This window comes from Sus scrofa, chromosome 1 (genome assembly GCF_054392235.1).
Source record: "Sus scrofa isolate SSC_HxYL_T2T_F1_AM1 chromosome 1, Sscrofa_HxYL_maternal_Yorkshire_Landrace_v2.0, whole genome shotgun sequence".
Lineage (NCBI taxonomy): Eukaryota > Metazoa > Chordata > Mammalia > Artiodactyla > Suidae > Sus > Sus scrofa.
In genome coordinates, this window is record NC_139383.1 from 265,073,007 (window position 1) to 265,089,771 (window position 16,765).

The 16,765-nt window shown below is 52.7% G+C and overlaps 1 protein-coding gene across 5 annotated transcripts in view; it reads left to right on the forward strand.

Annotated features, from left to right (window-relative positions):
* The window catches only part of RGS3 (regulator of G protein signaling 3), a 151,674-nt gene extending 146,088 nt beyond the window's left edge, over positions 1–5,586 (forward strand). For 3 of the 5 annotated variants that reach the window (XM_003480580.5, XM_084992027.1, XM_084992033.1), the window contains 4 exons: positions 2,222–2,323; positions 2,714–2,775; positions 3,399–3,565; positions 4,625–5,586. In XM_003480580.5, the coding sequence (XP_003480628.5) occupies positions 2,222–2,323; positions 2,714–2,775; positions 3,399–3,565; positions 4,625–4,810 (517 nt within the window). In that variant the 3' untranslated portion in view covers positions 4,811–5,586. The remainder of the gene's footprint in view (positions 1–2,221; positions 2,324–2,713; positions 2,776–3,398; positions 3,566–4,624) is intronic. The other 2 variants (XR_014825149.1, XR_014825157.1) reach the window with 1 other exon arrangement.
* Positions 5,587–16,765: the final 11,179 nt, after the last annotated feature.

Sequence of the window (16,765 nt, forward strand, 5' to 3'; positions counted from 1 at the left end):
TAAGCGATATCATACGGTATTTATCTCTCTCTTTCCGACTTACTTCACTTAGTTTGATAATTTCTAGGTCCATCTGTGTTTTTGCAAGTGGCGTTAGTTGATTCTTTTTTATGCAGAGCCTGCTGCTTTTAAGCCCAGTGCAGCTCGCTCTGAAGGAGGTCCACAGCCCCCCCAGGCTAAGGAGTCTTTGAGCCCTTCGTGATGGGAGCCCATTCCCCAGGGGCCACTCCTTTCACCTTTTCATGACTGATCGGAGGAATGTATTCCTTTAGCTTCCTCTTGTGGGTCCCCATTCTGCTCTCTGGGCCCTCGGGGGGACACTTGGGGCCCCTCTGACCTCTCCCATCCTTTCTTGAGTTGCCTGCGTGGCAGTCGGGGACTTCCAAGGACCTTTGCAGCTGTACCCTGCTGCCGTGGGTCTGCCTGGCTGTGCTTCTGGGAGGAAGGGCTTGGCTGGGCAGGAGCTTCAGCCTCCTCCAGCCCAGAGGAGCCAGCAAGGAGCCCAGGTGGGTGGGGGCAGCCAGCAGGTTGGCCCTCAGGCAGGCCCCTCCCCTTTCCTGGGCCTCTGTGTCCTCACCTGGACCTGGGCTCTGAGATGGAGCGCTGTGTCCCAGGGAGCCGTGCTCTCTCACTCCTAGCCACCCAGGGCTCTCCAAGGGCCTTGATCCTCACCATAGGGCTGCCGATCCCTCATCTCGTTAGCTTGGAATCTGCTAGCACAGGCTCTGCATCCCTAGTCAGCTGGCCCAGACCTTCAGGACACGTGTGGATAAGCCTGAGCGCTTTTGCCTCCTGCACTGTGCTAAAGCTTTATGTGCATTTTCTTCTCGCTTCAAAAACAGCCCCCGCAGATGGTATGTATTAGTATCATCTGTGTTTAACAGATGAGAAAACTTGCCGTTCAGAGAGGTTAGGTAGCTTGACAAAGGGCACACAGTTGGTAACTGCAAGAGCTGAGATTTGAATCCACAACTGTCTTACTGCAGCTCTTAGCCTCCCCCAGGTACCACTTTCCTTAGTTAAACAGAGTGATCCTAGGTCTTAGTGCCCTTCGAAACTTGAATGACGTCAGAAGTACATTCCCAACTCATGAAACACCTTTATAAGTTGAATTATCTAAATTTCTTTTACGCTTAATAGCTTTGTGATTTTGATGACCCGTTTTCAATTTAACACATTTAATTTTTGGCTCAGTCAGCACTTTCCATCTTTAATCGGAAGGACAGAGATCAACAATTTAAATGAAAAATTGATTATTCAAAAATCGTAAGACTAAATAGGCACGAAAAATTCATTTCAAATGATGTTTTTGAAAGTTTATAGAATTTGTACTTTTGAAATTATTCAAGCCTAAAACTACCGAGAGTTTGCAGGACATCCTTCTCAGTCATGGATGGATGTACCCAAAGCCAGTGACTGAGGCTGGGCGGACCGCTGGCAGGAACTATTCTCTGGGAGGTGCCCCGAGCAAGGGTCTAGGGACCAGGGGGAGGCAAACAGGGGCATGAGACACTTAACCCCTTTCTTGCCAGCTGCTTGCCCATGCCGAAATCCGCCTGGGGAAGTGGCGAGGCTAAAAATGGTTCGTGGCTAAAAATAGCCGGGCCTGCCACCCTGGTGGGCAGAGGCTCCCTTCCCTTCCTCCCTCCTTCCCTTCCAGCAATTTGCTGACTTGTTTTCTCCTCCTTCCCAGGGCGCTGCCATGGTAACCGGGAGGCCAGTCACAAATAACCGGTCTGGCTAGCTGCCCGGCGGGCCCCAGAGGCCGCCCCTTACAGACGCATGCCCCTTTCACAGGCTGCCTCTCAGGGTTGGCCAGGAGGAATATTTTTTTTTTTTCTCCCCGGCTCCCATCCTGGTCCCTCCCATTTCCTGGCTCCTCCTGTCTGAGTCTCAGCCCGGCCTGTGCTGGGAGGCCAGTCAATCGACTGGGAGCCCAGCGAGCAAGCACTCGGCTGCAGCCAGAACTATTGCCGCCTGGGACGCGGGGTGGGAGACAGGAGCCCCGGGGGTGCTCTCAGCGGACCGTCCCAGGCAGCAAGGTGGGGGGCCCTACAGCGATGCTCCGAGGCATGTACCTCACTCGGAACGGGAACCTCCAGAGGCGGCACACCATGAAGGAGTAGGTGCCCGTCGCCCCAGCCCGCACCCACCCCACCCTGAGCTTGCAGCAGCCGAGTGCGCCAGCCTGACTGACCCCCGTCTCTGCTTCTGCCCCCAGAGCCAAGGACATGAAGAACAAGCTGGGCATCTTCAGGCGGCGGAACGAATCCCCTGGGGCCCAGCCAGCGGGCAAGACAGACAAAGTGATGAAGTCATTCAAGTAGGTCCTCCCTGCCACCCCTGGGTCCCCTCAGACACTCACCGGTCCCTGGGGGTGCAGGGCTGGCCATGGGCTTAAGAGAGAATGCTGTCGGCTTCCCTGGGGGATGGAGGCTCTCGTGGAGGGAGTCTGGTACCCAGGATCAGCTGCCTTCGCGGTTGGGAGAGGGGCTTTGCTCCTCAGGGAGGGGACCTCGGCTCCTTGCTCCTCGGGGAAGGGCAGCCAGGGAGGGGCAGAGGTGGAGGCAGAAGTGATACCTCTTCTGGGCTCCCCAGCCTGGTTCAGCTGCTTCCAGGGCCAAAGGCAGCTGACAGAGGTCACCTGGCTCCAGCCACCCCACTTCCCCAAGCCTCCCAGTGCCCTCACCGAGCCCCTTGCCTCACCCCTTAGGCCCACCTCAGAGGAAGCACTCAAGTGGGGCGAGTCCTTGGAGAAGCTGCTGGTCCACAAATGTAAGTGGGGGCCGGCCGGCCCGTCCCCTCCCTGTGTCCTCCCCCCCTTCTCCTCCTCCACCGCTTTCCCAGGCTCAGGGAGTGCATCGGGCCTTGGAGAGGCTGCCTGTCCCCCTCTCCTGGGCAGTCAGGTGTCCCTACTCTTGGGAAAGGCCAAGGCCCTTGGTCCGGCCTTGGAGCCGGCTTCCGCCAGCCCCTCCCTGTCCATGGGAGCTGGCATTGCCTGCCTGAGGCCACTGGGACCTGTGTGCTCAGACCCATATTCCCAGAATAACAATAAACATTTCCATGTACTGAGGGCTTGCACTGGGCCAGATGTGCCCGCCCGCTCATGGGCAGGAGTGCTTCTGAGCCTCACCAGCACCAGGAGAGGAGACTGAGGATCCCCAATTGTCCAATGAAGGAATGGAGGCACAGATGGGGGCAGACCTGGCCGAAGCCCACAAAGAGGCAGCGGCAGGGGCGGGACCGCATCCCAGGGTTCCTGGCTTTCAGAAGTGGGTCAGCTTACTAAGCTCCCAGCATCTGCACCCGAAAGGCCCCAAAAGGGTTAGCTGGAGGGCCCGAGGGCAGAAGGGGCTGGTTTTGCCTCTCACCTCGGGGTCTGGGCTTCTCCTTCACAGATGGCTTAGCGGTCTTCCAAGCCTTCCTTCGCACTGAGTTTAGTGAGGAGAACCTGGAATTCTGGCTGGCATGCGAGGACTTCAAGAAGGTCAAGTCACAGTCCAAGATGGCAGCCAAGGCCAAGAAGATCTTTGCTGAGTATATCGCCATCCAGGCCTGCAAGGAGGTAAGGCTTTGGGGCTGGACCCTCGAGCCCTCGTCCTCATGCCGGGGGCCTCCCAGTGACCGGGGTGCCTGGCAGCCTCAAGGAGCAAGCAGCTCAGGAAGGGGAGAGGCCAGAGCGATGCTTAGGGACCGTGGGCCCAGGGTGACAAGGCAGCAGGCTGGGGCCCCGGGAAGAACAGAATCCTGATGGATAACAAGGATAATGGCCAAGCACCACCTGTCAAGGTGCTGCTGGCTGCTAGGCACACGCTAAGCCCTCCATGTGTGGGCTCTCACATCTAACCCTCCCAACAACCCATAAAATAGGTTTTAATATTATTTTCCTTTTAAACATGAGGAGGTTGTCTCAGAGAGCCTAACATCTGTGGGGTGCTTCCTCTGCATGCATATTAAATACAGTCCATCTATTTGATATGGATGATCTTAATTTCCACAACTCGGTGAGGAATATACCACCATTCTGGCTGATACACAAGGCAGGGGAGGCACAGAGCCCTTCAATAATTTGCTAAAGATCAGACATCCATTTTTTCTGTCTCTTTTTTTTTTTGCCTTTTCTAGGGCTGCTCCTGCAGCATATGCAGGTTCCCAGGCTAAGGGTCTAATCGGAGCTCTAGCCACCAGCCTACACCACAGCAACGAGGGATCCAAGCCACATCTGCAACCTACACCACAGCTCACGGCAATGCCAGATCCTCAACCCACTGAGCAAGGCCAGGGATCGAACCCGCAACCTCATGGTTCCCAGTTGGATTTGTTAACCACTGCGCCACAACGGGAACTCCAAGATCAGACATCTAGATGTGGCACTGCTGGGATCTTGAACTCAGGGAACCAGACCCTGGAGGTGGTGTTTTCAGGCCCTGTTAACTCTCCCACCTGAATAGGAAGTGACCGAGCCAGGACTTAAGTCCACTAACCTGTGGGCCTCCGCTCTGAACCTTAAGATACAGGGCAGGGGCTTGGAGGTGAGAAGCTGGTAGGTCCCGTCCAGGGGCCCCCAGTCCCCAGGAGCAGCTTCTTGCAGGCAGCCCTGACAATGTCACCCTCTGCCCTGCAGGTAAACCTGGACTCATACACACGGGAACACACCAAGGACAACCTGCAGAGCGTCACGCGGGGCTGCTTTGATCTGGCGCAGAAGCGTATCTTTGGGCTCATGGAGAAGGACTCGTACCCACGCTTCCTCCGCTCTGACCTCTACCTGGACCTCATTAACCAGAAGAAGATGAGTCCCCCGCTTTAGGGGCCACGGGGGTGGAGCTCAGCGTTCACACCAGGCGGGCTGGGTGCCTCCCCACTGCCTCCCTCTCCCCGTGACAGGGGGGCAAGCAAGCCCGGAAGGCTGTGTCCGGACAGACAGACGGACATTTGGATGAGAGGCCTGGACCAAGAGAGGCCCAGGCCACTGGAGGAGTAGAGGGACTGGCCCCAGTGGGTCCCCACTGCCCTGGTACGAGGGGGCCCGAGGGCCCTGGCAGGTCAGGGGCCCTGGCTGAGCCAGATCCGGAGCTGCTGCTCCCGGATGTGGAGACTCTTGCAATGACCAAGTTCCTTAAAGAACTGGCTGATGGGGCAGGGGCTCAGGCCTGGGCTCCGGGGCTCTCCAGGGGGGCCGCCGGGGCTCTCAGCTCAGACCCCTGCCTTGAGTTTTATTTATTTAAACAGTAGCTGGATGCTTGGCACGTCGTCCTGTACTAGGAAACCTTTTGCCTCATCAGTTTTCCTAATTTCCAAGTGCAATATTTTAACCAACGCCTTGTGAAAAGCCACCTCGCAGAGAAGGTGGACACCATTTCCGGTTTCAGGGGATTCACTGGTCCCAAGCCCCAGTGGCGGGCAGCTGGGACTGCTGGACTGACAAGGCCCGGAGGGGTGGGGGCCGCAGTCTGACCTCACACCGAAATCCAGCACCCCTGAGTGAGGGCCCCCCGGGGGCTCCAGGGAAGCATGGCACCCTCAGACCAGACAGTGGCCGAGTTCTGGAGCAAATAAAAGGCCTGTGTTATTTTTTGTTCTTGACCCTTTCTGTGTGTTCCTGGTTTTGAGGCTTCCTAGGGAGACTGGGCCTGGGGCAGTTGGTAGGTGGGCTGTCATTCTAGCTGTTTCTCCTCTCTAGCCATCACCTGCCTCCCACCCCTGTGCCATATACATGATACGCTGGTGCTGTTCCCAGACAGCCGCCTGCTCTGTGCCAGGCGCTCTGCCAGGCTTGTTCCACTTAACATCTATCTCATCTTCCCCACAAGCCTGGGAGCTGGGGCTTATCCCCCTTTAACAGATGAGGCGAGTGAAGCCCAGGCAGGTTAGGTGACTTTTCCAAGGTCACACAGCCAGCAAGTGGCAGAGACATGGTTCAGCCCAAGCCAGCCTGGCTATACTCTGCATCACTGTCCCCTACCAGCTACCGGAGGGACTCCTAACTTGGCTGCTACTAGTCCCTTCCCGTCTCTGTCCTGCCACACCCTGAGGTTCCAGTGGAACTTTCTGGTGGTACAAGGATGGCTGGTGGAGGTGGATGAGGCCAGAATCTCAGGCAGGGTGGCAGCCGTAGATGGCAGGCTTGTGGAGGCCTTTAGGACAGAGAACGAGCCGGGGAGGTGACGGGGCCGGGGTGGGATCGTGTTCCCCGAGTGTCCCTCTGTGGCCCTGGGGAGGACGTCCCCCTCTGTGCCTAACAGGAGATGCAGATTTAGGAAAGGCCAGGTTCAAAGCCACGGTCCAGAGGGGGCCCTGGACCACTTGCTTAGAGGGGTGGGAGAGAGCCTGCCCAAGCCGTTGCAAAAGCTGCCCACACATACCACCTGCCAGGATCCGGAGGCAGCGACCAGAGTGGGGCCCTGGGGTGGGGACTGGCTCAGCTGGGCTGACAGATGAAGGGAGACAGAATTGGTGCCAGAGGGGCTGGGCCCCATCTCCTTGGAGCTTGTTCCCTGCGTGGGGCCCTGGGTTCAGGTCTGCCCACCGAGGACTTGGAGCTGCAGCCACTGTCCTCCATGCCGCCCTTGCTGGGCTCCCTGAGCAAGAGCACACCTAGGTTTCCCCCGAACTGGGAAAGCATCAGAAATGGTGGTCTTGGGGGGCCTAACTTGGGGCCAGGTTTACAAAAGGTGCTCACTACATGTTACAGCCTCTTCCCCTGTGAGCTCCTTCAGGAGTGGGGCTGGGTCTTCTTCCAGGTGCCAGGGGCCTGGCACTGGACCTGGCTAGCGAGCCCTGTTTGGCTTTGTAAATGGTGAAGGGCTTTCTCACCACAGAGTTGCCGTGATGCCCCTGGAAGGACTGGGGACAGAGACGTGTGCTCCTCATTCAGGGCCAGGGAACCTCTCAGGTGTCATCCAGGCCTGAGATTTGGGGACCTGACAGCTGGGAAATCAAGGTCCAACAGAGTGGATGGCTACACCACTCCTGTCCCCCAAAATGATAGCCGCACAGCTGATGGCAGCGCCCAGGCCTTCTGGGTCCCAGCCCGCCCGGCCTCTCTGCGGCCTCCTCTGCTCGGAGGAGACACTGGGCCTGTGAGGAGACTCACCTTCCCCTTTCTTTAGGATCCAGGGATTCAGCCTCGGGCCAGTATTCCCACATTGCCATGGAAACCACCCTCTAGGAGCACCAAGTCAGGCAGATGGAATTCCCATTTCGGAAGATCCCGCTGCCTGGTTTCCATGACTCACACTCGAGGCCCTTGGCCTCCGAGCTGCTTTGGCGTCGCTGAACAGCTGGAGGGCAGCCTGGAAAGGCGCCTGGATCCGCCTGCCCTACCCCCGCCCGGGTTCCTGGGGGCTTTGGGCACAGCCCTCACCACCTGAGGCCGCAGTGCCCTGACCTGTATGGTGTCCAGAAGGCGAAGCCCAGGCTGGTCAGTATGGGATCCGGGAGCTGTGAGGGCCCCGCATCCAGCTCCCTCCCATCTCACAGATGGGAAGACAGAGGCAGAGGGAGGAAAACAGCGCTGAGTAAAGGTGCAAGGCCCAGGCTCCAGGATTCAGCCCTTGGTCCCACTGCTTACTACTAGCTGCACATCTTTGGGGGAAAAAACAAACAAACAAAAAAACCAGTCACGGAGCCTCTCTTTGCCTCAGTTTTCTCATCCATAAATTGAGCGTATTGGCACCGACCCCAGAGTTGCCAGGAGGTCTTTGGCAGCAAGTTGAACCCAGTGCCCGGCCCAGGGATGTGTGTCTTCAACACGAGCTGCTGTCAGCCACATTTTCAGCGTCACAGGGAGGTGGCGAAGCACATTCTCTACCTGGATTAGAGGGGTCAGGAAGCCTTTCATCTCAGACCCCAGATCCCTATCCTTCCAGGAATGTTTTTGGTGGAGGGCAAAGCCAGCTTGTTCCAGGGAATAAGTCAGAAACAGTCTGTCCCTGTGCTGCTGCCCAGTCTTGGCCTGGCTGCGAGCAGTTGGGGTTAGCTGGCAAATGTGAAGGGTGGAAAGGGGAAAGGGCACACTAGTGCCACTCCAGTGGATGCCAGTGGGCGGGGATTGGGCATTGGTCTGCCCAAGCCAGCTTCAGTTGCCTCCCGCAGGCTCTCAGCCTGGCTGGGGACAGATATAGCCTCCTAAACCCTCCAGCCTGGAAGAGACCGTCTGGATCCAACTGCTGCCGGTGCTTGGATCCCTTCTTGGGTTTCTGCTTGCATCCCTCCTGTGACAGGGAGCTCATTACCTCAAGAGATAGCTCAGGAGGGCCTGGGAGCCTCTTGGGGGTTCTCAAGTTCTCCTCCACTGAAGTTGGGGTTCTGGGGCAGAGGTGGGGCTCTGGAGGCAGGTCAGCAGTAGCCTCCGCAGGTCTCCTGGCTGGGCAGCCCCGGACATCCTGGCCCAATTCTCCAGCTTCCTTCCTCCGTACCCCCCTCACCGCCCCCTAGTCTCCCCGAGCTCCCTGCCCTCACCTTCCAGCCTTGCTCCCCCTGGACCCTGTGCCTAGTGTTCCCTCTCTGGATCCCTCCCATGGACCTCCTACCCTGGAAAATCTCCAATTTCCTTCTCTTGCTGCTGAAGGCGGCCCCTCACCCCTGCCTCTCTCGCAGTGCTCTCAGGCCCTCAAGCAACAGATCCTGGGCCTCAGAGAAGGCGCTCCCGAGCTCTTGTTTTGCTGACAATCAGCAACATCTGTGAAACATCTGGTTTTGCCTGGCCTCTCCCCGGTCAGGCCAGGCAGGAGGGAAGGGGGTACCCTGGGCCTGCTGCTGCCGGGGTGCCCCTCCCTTGGGCTGGAGGAGACAGCGGGGCTTGAGTGGCGGGTGGCCGTTGAGGAAGAGCTGTGGAACTGACCTGGGCCTGCTCAGGATGATGGCAGCGAAGGCATAGCTGGAGCTGGGGGCGGGCAGTGCCAGGCTGCAGAGGAAAAAAAGTGATGGCTTGCGTGGCACACACAGGAGGGTCCATTCCTTATCTCCACCAAGGCCTCGCCACAGGCCTGGAGAAGGTCTGAGGATTGTTTTCATTTTATAAGTGAGGAAGTTAAGGATCAGAGAAAGGGGACAAGTACCGGAGAGGCTGAGTGGGAACTGGAACTCCAGCCCCAACTCCCAGGCAGCATCACTCTCTGAGAGATTTAGTGGCTTCGATGGGGCCTCTTAACTCAGCTCCTCCTTGGCTTGAGGGCGGAGGTCTGTCTTTCTTTTTTCTTTCTTTCTTTCTTTCTTTCTTTCTTTCTTTCTTTCTTTCTTTCTTTCTTTCTTTCTTTCTTTCTTTCCTTCCTTCCTTCCTTCCTTCCTTCCTTCCTTCCTTCCTTCCTTCCTTCTTTCTTTCTTTCTTTCTTTCTTTCTTTCTTTCTTTCTTTCTTTCTTTCTTTCGTGGCTGCACCCAAGGCATATGGAAGTTCCCGGGCCAGGGAATGAATCTAAGACATAACTGTGACCCATGCCATAGCTGCAGCAATGCCGGATCCTTAACCCACTGCACCCAGCTGGGGCTTGAACCTGCAGCTCCGCAGGGAACCCAAGGCACTGCAGTCGGATTCTTAACCCACTGTGCCACAGGGGGAGCTCCCGAGGTCAGAGGTTTTCTAGGGAAGGCATGAGCTTAAGTGTGTGTGGCTTTCTGGCCCTGAATTTCAGCTCTCAGTAGAGCTGTGGGAGAAGTTGCTTTGCCTCTCTGCACCTTGGTTGCTTCATCTGTAAAATGGGAATAATAATCCCACCTCAAGGAACTCATGTGGATTTGGTGAGATAATGAATCTGTGTAAGCCCTCAGCACAGAGGGTGCCCTGCGTGGGGCCGGAGGGAGGCCTGGGGCTGCGACCAAGTGACCCAATGGATGAGGCCAGGCCCTGCAACCAGCTTCACAGGAGGAGGTGGCCCCACATCTACTCTGAAGCCAGTTTCTACCTAGATGGCTGGTGACTCAACGGCAAGGGCAAAGCCCCAAGGGGATGGAGTTGGGCCCCAGGCGCCATTGGGCCCAGCACGACCCTCCCTGCCATTTTGGAGGTAACTGAATAGCACTTACACCGTTGAGCAGCTGCCCGGCCTCCAGACCAGTCCCAGATGCCTTTGCGACCTTGGCTGAGGCCCCTCTTCTCTCCTGGGAAACAAGGAGAATCAAGCCTTTCTTCCTATCTGAGGACCTTCTGGAGGGGCAGATGGCGCTGTGTGTGAGGGGCTGGGATTCAGGCTGAGTGGGTCTCTGTATGTAGGGTCTGTGTGTCTGTGTCTCAGTGTGTGGGTACATGTGAGTTGTTAGGATTCTAAAAATAGGGTTTAGCCACTTCCCCGGAGGAATGGAGGGGCCAACTGGGATGAAGCAGCCTACCTACCCCTGGGCCCTGGGTCTTCCTGAGTTCAGTGCGCCTCAGGACACGGCCCTTCGGTGTCCTCTAGTCAGGCTGGGCTGAGGAAGGATCTGCTGGTTATTCCCACTCTTTCCCTTGAGGTAAAGTCCACAGCCTACCCTGCCTGTGCTGTGCTTACGCACACCCCCCCTCCACACACACACACACACACATACACACACGGAGCTCGGCTGAGAACAGTCTTTCCCAGGGGGCGAGCTCAGGTTGTGACTCCAAGGAAAATATAAAAACATGAAAGGGATGAAGAAAGGCAGGGTTCTCCCCTGGAGGCGTCTGACTCTGACACCTCGGGCTGTATTTGCTTCTCCCTCTGAAGGGTTCTGGCATGGGGACTGGCCCCATTCCTGGAACCAGTCCATTGTGAGGCACTGGAGAGCGGTGACTAAGATAGTGGGCTTCGGAGGCTGACAGGGTTTGAGGCCAGGCTCAGGTCCTTAGTTGCTGCATGACCTGAGGCAAGTCACTTAACCTCTCTGATCCACCGGGTCCCCATTTGTAAAGAGGGTGTCATAATAGTTTCCACTAATAGGGTTGTCGTGAAAGATAAAAGCAACCTGTGAGCCCTCTGCATACAGCCCTTCTGGTCTGCCTTCAAGTCCTGGAATGAAGGTTCCCCCACCCCCCTTCAACCTCAGGGCCTTTGCATGTGCACTTCCCTCTGGCTAGAACACTTTTTCCTGCCTCCCTTCATTGTTAATGATAATGACAAGAACAATACTTAATACTTAATACTTAATACTAAGTATTAAGTATTATTGAGCACTTAATACTTGTCAAGTGCTGTGTTGAGTATTTGTCTGACCCTTTATTATCTTACGCTCACTACAACCCCATGAGCTAAGAGTCTTGAGGATGCATTCTGGAGCCAGATTGCTAGGGAGGTAACTTCCAGCTCTTCCTTTTAGTTGTATGACTTGGGGCAAGTTGCTTCTCTTTCTGGGCCTCAGTTTACCCATCTGTACATGGGGACAGGCATAAGACTAGTACCACAAGGTAGCTATAATGAGAATTAAAAGTTTTAACACATACAAAGTGCTTAGAACCATGCCTAACACATTGTAAATGCTATATAAGTGGGTTTTTTGTTTGTTTGTTTGTTTTTCTTTTTAGGGCTGCAGGTGTGGCATGTGGAAGATCCCAGGCTAGGGGTCCAGTTGGAGCTGCAGCTGCCAGCCTACACCACAGCCATAGCCACGTGGGATCCGAGCTGTGTCTTTGACCTACACCACAGCTCACAGCAATGCTGGATCCTTAACCCACTGAGTGAGGCCAAGGCTCGAACCCGCATCCTCATGGACATTCGTCAGGTTTGTTTCTGCTGAGCCATGATGGGAACTCCCTACATTAGCATTTTATTAATAAAACTCTATGTCTCAGACAAGCAAACTGAGGCACAGAGAGATTATGCCGTGTCCACGTTTACATTGCAACAAGAGGGAGATGGGTTTTGACCCCAGGCTGGCTGGGTCCAAAGTACCTAATGCCTTTGAGCATAAGCTATACGTATTCCTAGCCCTTCCTCCTCTAGAGCTCGGATTAGATGTCACTTCCTCAGGGAAGCCTTCCCTGATTGCCCTGACTAGGGAAAATCCCTGCTATCTGTTCATAAAGTGCCTTGTGCCCTTCTCTCATGGCACATGCCATGGGTGGCAATGACTTACACATATGTGTCCATTTCATTGCAGTCTGTCTTGTCTTCCCAAGTAAAAATCCCTTGAGAATAGGGACCACGTCTGTCTTGCTTCTTACTGTTTCCCCAGCATTATTACCTCGCCTGACAGTAAATGCTTAATAAATACTTATTCAATGAATGGAAGGCATATGATAGTCCTTAGCATGGTTAGTAGTTGTATAGGATAAGCTCATGAGAAAAGGTGAGAAGCCACTATATGAGTAAATGTTGAGTTCTTTTATGAGTGACATGACACATAAGGTAGAGTTTGTAACCTCTCTCACATAAAGGAAATTAATATATACACATCCCAGGGCTGACATGGGGTCTCCCTGATCATGAAGAAATCTAATTTCCCCTACTTTATTGCTTTGCCATTCTCAAATTGTAACTTCCACTTTGTGTCCATAATAGCTGCTTGAGCTCCAGCCATCACCTCTGCATTCCAATTTGTGATAAGGGTGAAGGAGTAAGAAAGAGAGGGCAAAAGGTGGATGTTACATGGTCCTAGTTCATTACAAGCAGGGCTGGAGAATGTAGTCTGAATCCAGATAAGCCACCTGACCAGACAAAAACCAGAGGCTCTATAACTTTGGGGTAACAGAAGTGTAGAGCCGATGTTGGGGAAAAGATCTAGCTGTCTCTGCCACAGTCACTAATGATAGACATCCATCCTCTTAGGGCAGTGAAAGGACGTATGGCAAGTAGACATGTATTTGTTAGCTAGCATCATACTAGTGCTGCAACACAAACCACTCACAGCTCAGCAGTTGAAAACTTCATTTATTCTCCCTTAGGCTTCTACACGCCCACTAGAGTCAATGGATCCTGAAGGAGCTGGGGTGTTCTTCATTGCGGGCTGGGCTCAGATCTGCTCTATGTGCCCCTCCTGCCAGGCAGAAGGGTCAGCACCTCCCTGGGGCAAGTCCTCCCTGACATGAAAGCGGTTTTGGTTTTTGTTTTTCCGTTTTCAATTTGGAAGTAATTATGTATTCACAGGAATTTGTGCAAAGATAAAACAGAGAGGTCCTGTGTGTCCTTCACCTCGTTTCTCCCAAGAATTACATCTTCCCTAATTATAGTACAATATCAAAACCAGCATCTGACATTGGTATTCCGTGTGTGTATATAGTTCCCTGTCATTTTGTCACATGTGTATATTATGTAACCCCTGCCACCGTCAGGGTGCAGAACTATTTCCCTGCCAAGATCTCCCTCGATATCCCGTTACAGGCACATTCATCTTCCCCTCCGCCAACCATCCCAAAGTCCTGGCCACCACGAATCTGCTCTCCATCTCTATAATTTTGTCATTTTAAGAATGTTATATAAATGGACTCACACAGCGTGTGACCTTTTGAAACTATCTTTTCCACTCACCGAAATATCCTTGAGCGCCACAGGGGCTGTTGCGTGTGTGAACAGTTCGACCTCGTTGCTGAATGCATAGGACTGTACATGTACATCCTTGTCAAACCAATTCGCTTATTGAGGGACATTTTGGTTGCTTCTGGTTTGGGGCTGGAAACAACTGGGAAGAGAGTTTTGCGTGGACACAAGTTTTCATTTCTCTGGGGTGAATGAAAGGAGCGCCGTTGCTGGTTTGCATGGCGAGTATAGGTTTAATTTTTAAGAAGCTGCCAAACTGTCTTCCGGAGTAGCTGACTGTGAGACGTTCAGTGTCTCTGCCTCCTTGCCAGCTATTAAAGGTGCCCCTATGCTTTGCTTTGCTTGGCTTGGCTCTCTTTTCTCCCTTCTCTCTCTCTTTTTTTTAGGTCCTCACCCCTGGCATATGGAGGTTCCCAGGCTAGGAGTCTAATCGGAGCCATAGCCACCGGCCTATGCCAGAGCCACAGCAACGCAGGATCCGAGCCACATCTGCAACCTACACCACAGCTCATGGCAACGCTGGATCCTTAACCCACTGAGCAAGGCCAGGGATCAAATCTGCATCCTCATGGCTACTAGTTGGGTTCCTTCTGCTGAACCACAATGGACCTCCCTTTCTTCCCCCTCCTCCTCTCCTCCCCCCTCCCCACTCCTCCTCTCCCCTCTCCTCTTCTCTTTTTATCTGCAGCATATGGATGTTCCCAGGCTAGGAGTAGAATCAGAGCTGTATCTGCGACCTATGCCACAGCTTGTGGCAACACTGGATCCTTAACACACTGAGCAAGGCCAGGGATCAAACTGGCATCCCCACAGACACTGTGTTGGGTCCTTAACCCCCTGAGCCCCCATAGGAACTCCTGCCCCTCTGTTTTATTTGAGCTGTTCCAGTAGATGTGTGGTGATATATCCCATCCAGCCCTGCATTTGAGTTTCCCTAATGGCAGTGACATTGGACATCTCTTCACGTACTTATTACCATCTGTCTATCCCCTGGTGAAATGTCCCTTCATGTCTTTTGCCCATTTTCTAATCAGTTTAGTTTTGAGAGCACTTTGTATGCTCTATGTGCGAATCCTTTGTGAGATGTGTGATTTGCAAATAATTTCTCCCCGTCTGTAACTTGTCCTTTCATCCTCCTAATGACATCTTTTTCAAAGTAAAAGCTTTGCATTTTGATCAAGTCCAATTTACCATTTTGTTTGTTTTTTATGGATCATGCTTTTGGTGTTAGAGCTGGGAGCTTTTCACCAAGCCTAGGTCTTAAAGATTTTCTCCTATGTTTTCTACTAAAAGTTTTGTTGCTCTACATTCAAAATTTAGGATCCCTTTTGAGTTAATTCTTCTATAAAAGGTGAGATCTATGTTGAGATTTATTTATCTATTTTTGCATATGGACATCCAATTTGCTGCAGCACCATTTGTTGAAAAGAATATTTTTCATCCATTTATTTATTTTTTTCTTCCTAGGGCCGAATCTGTGGCATATGGATGTTTCTGGGCTTGGGGTCGAATCAGAGCTGCAGCTGCCAGCCTACGCAAGACACAGCTACAGCAACGCTGGATCTGAGCTGCATCTGTGACCTACACCAGAGCTTGGGGCAACACCGGATCCTTAACGCCCTGAGCGAGGGCAGAAATCATACCCGAATCTTCATAAGAGACTAGTTGGTTCATTACCACTGAGCCACAATGGGCAGTCCCATTGATTCTGTTAAATGACAGCTTTATTGAGATGTAACCACACATGCAATTCCCCTATTCAAAGTAGAGAGCTCAATAGTTCTTTGGTACATTCACAGAGCTGTACAACTGTCACCACAATCCATTTTAGATATTTTTCATCATCCCCTAAAAAAGACTGTGGAGCTGTTAGGCATTACTCCCTATCTCATAGCCCTTCCTACTCACTCCTGGGCAACCACAAATCTGTTTTTTGTCTCTACTGATTTGCCTGTTCTGGACATTTCATATAAATGGGATCGCACTGTAGGTGGTCTCTTCTGCCTGGCTTCCTTCACTTGGCGTAATGTTTTCAAGTCCATTGTATTGTAGTGTGGATCCTGACTTCATTTCTTTTTTATTGCCTAATAGTATTCCATTGTATGTATCACTTTTCAAACACCGCTACTATGTACCACATTTTTTTTTTATCCATTCATCAGTGGATGGACATGTGGCTTGTTTCCACATTTTGGCTATTAAAGTTACAAAGAACATTCACGTCCAAGTTTGTGTGTGGAAATATGTGTTCCATTCTCTTGAGTATATACCTAGTGTGGAATGACTGACTCATAAACTCTTAGGCTTAACCTTTTGAAGAACGGCCAAACTACCATTTTACATTCCCACCAGCACCATGTGATGGTTCCCATCTCTCCACGCCTTTACCAACATTCGCTGTAATTTTTTTATTTTTTGTCTTTTTGCTATTTCTTGGGCCGCTCCTGCGGCATATGGAGGTTCCCAGGCTAGGGGTTGAATCGGAGCTGTAGCCACCGGCCTACGCCAGAGCCACAGCAACGCGGGAATCGAGACGCGTCTGCAACCTACACCACAGCTCACGGCAACGCCGGATCGTTAACCCACTGAGCAAGGGCAGGGATCGAACCCGCAACCTCATGGTTCCTAGTCGGATTCGTTAACCACTGCGCCACGATGGGAACTCCCGCTGTAATTTTTTTGATAGCCATCCTATCATCGAATGCCTTTTGCCTCTATGTCAAAAATCAGTGGCCATACTTGTGTGGTCTATTTCTGTTTCATTGATTTATGTCTCTATCGGGTACACGAATTATTCCTACTTTATTCTTTTTTACTCCCCAAATTGTGTGTGTTGATTTAATTTCTTCATCTAGCTGTAAAATTTTCTTTGGCCACCCTCGCGGCTTGTGGAAGTTCCCAAGCCGGGGATGGGATCTGAGTCACAGCAGGGACAACGTCAGATCCTTAACCACTAGGCCATCAGGGAACTCCTATTTGCTAATATTTTGTTAAGGATTTTTGCATCATCTACATGAGGGCTGTTGGTTTGTAGTTTTCTCTCTTTGTACTCTCTTTGGTTTGGGTATCAAGGTAATACCGGCTTCCTCAAAAACATTGAGAAATGCTCTGTCTCTTTTTCTAGGAAAGATTGTGTAGAACAGGCATTAATTTTTCATTCAGAGGCAAGTGTATTTTAAGTCTCTGTTTGAAACTTGTCCGCTCCTATCCCATTGGGCAAAGCAAGTCACGTGGCTGTGCCTGCCGTCAAGGGTGCGGAAGGATGATCTACCTTCTGTCTATTTCACCAGAACTAAGCTCTTCACTCTGGGCTGCAAGCACCCCCAGGCCAGTGCAT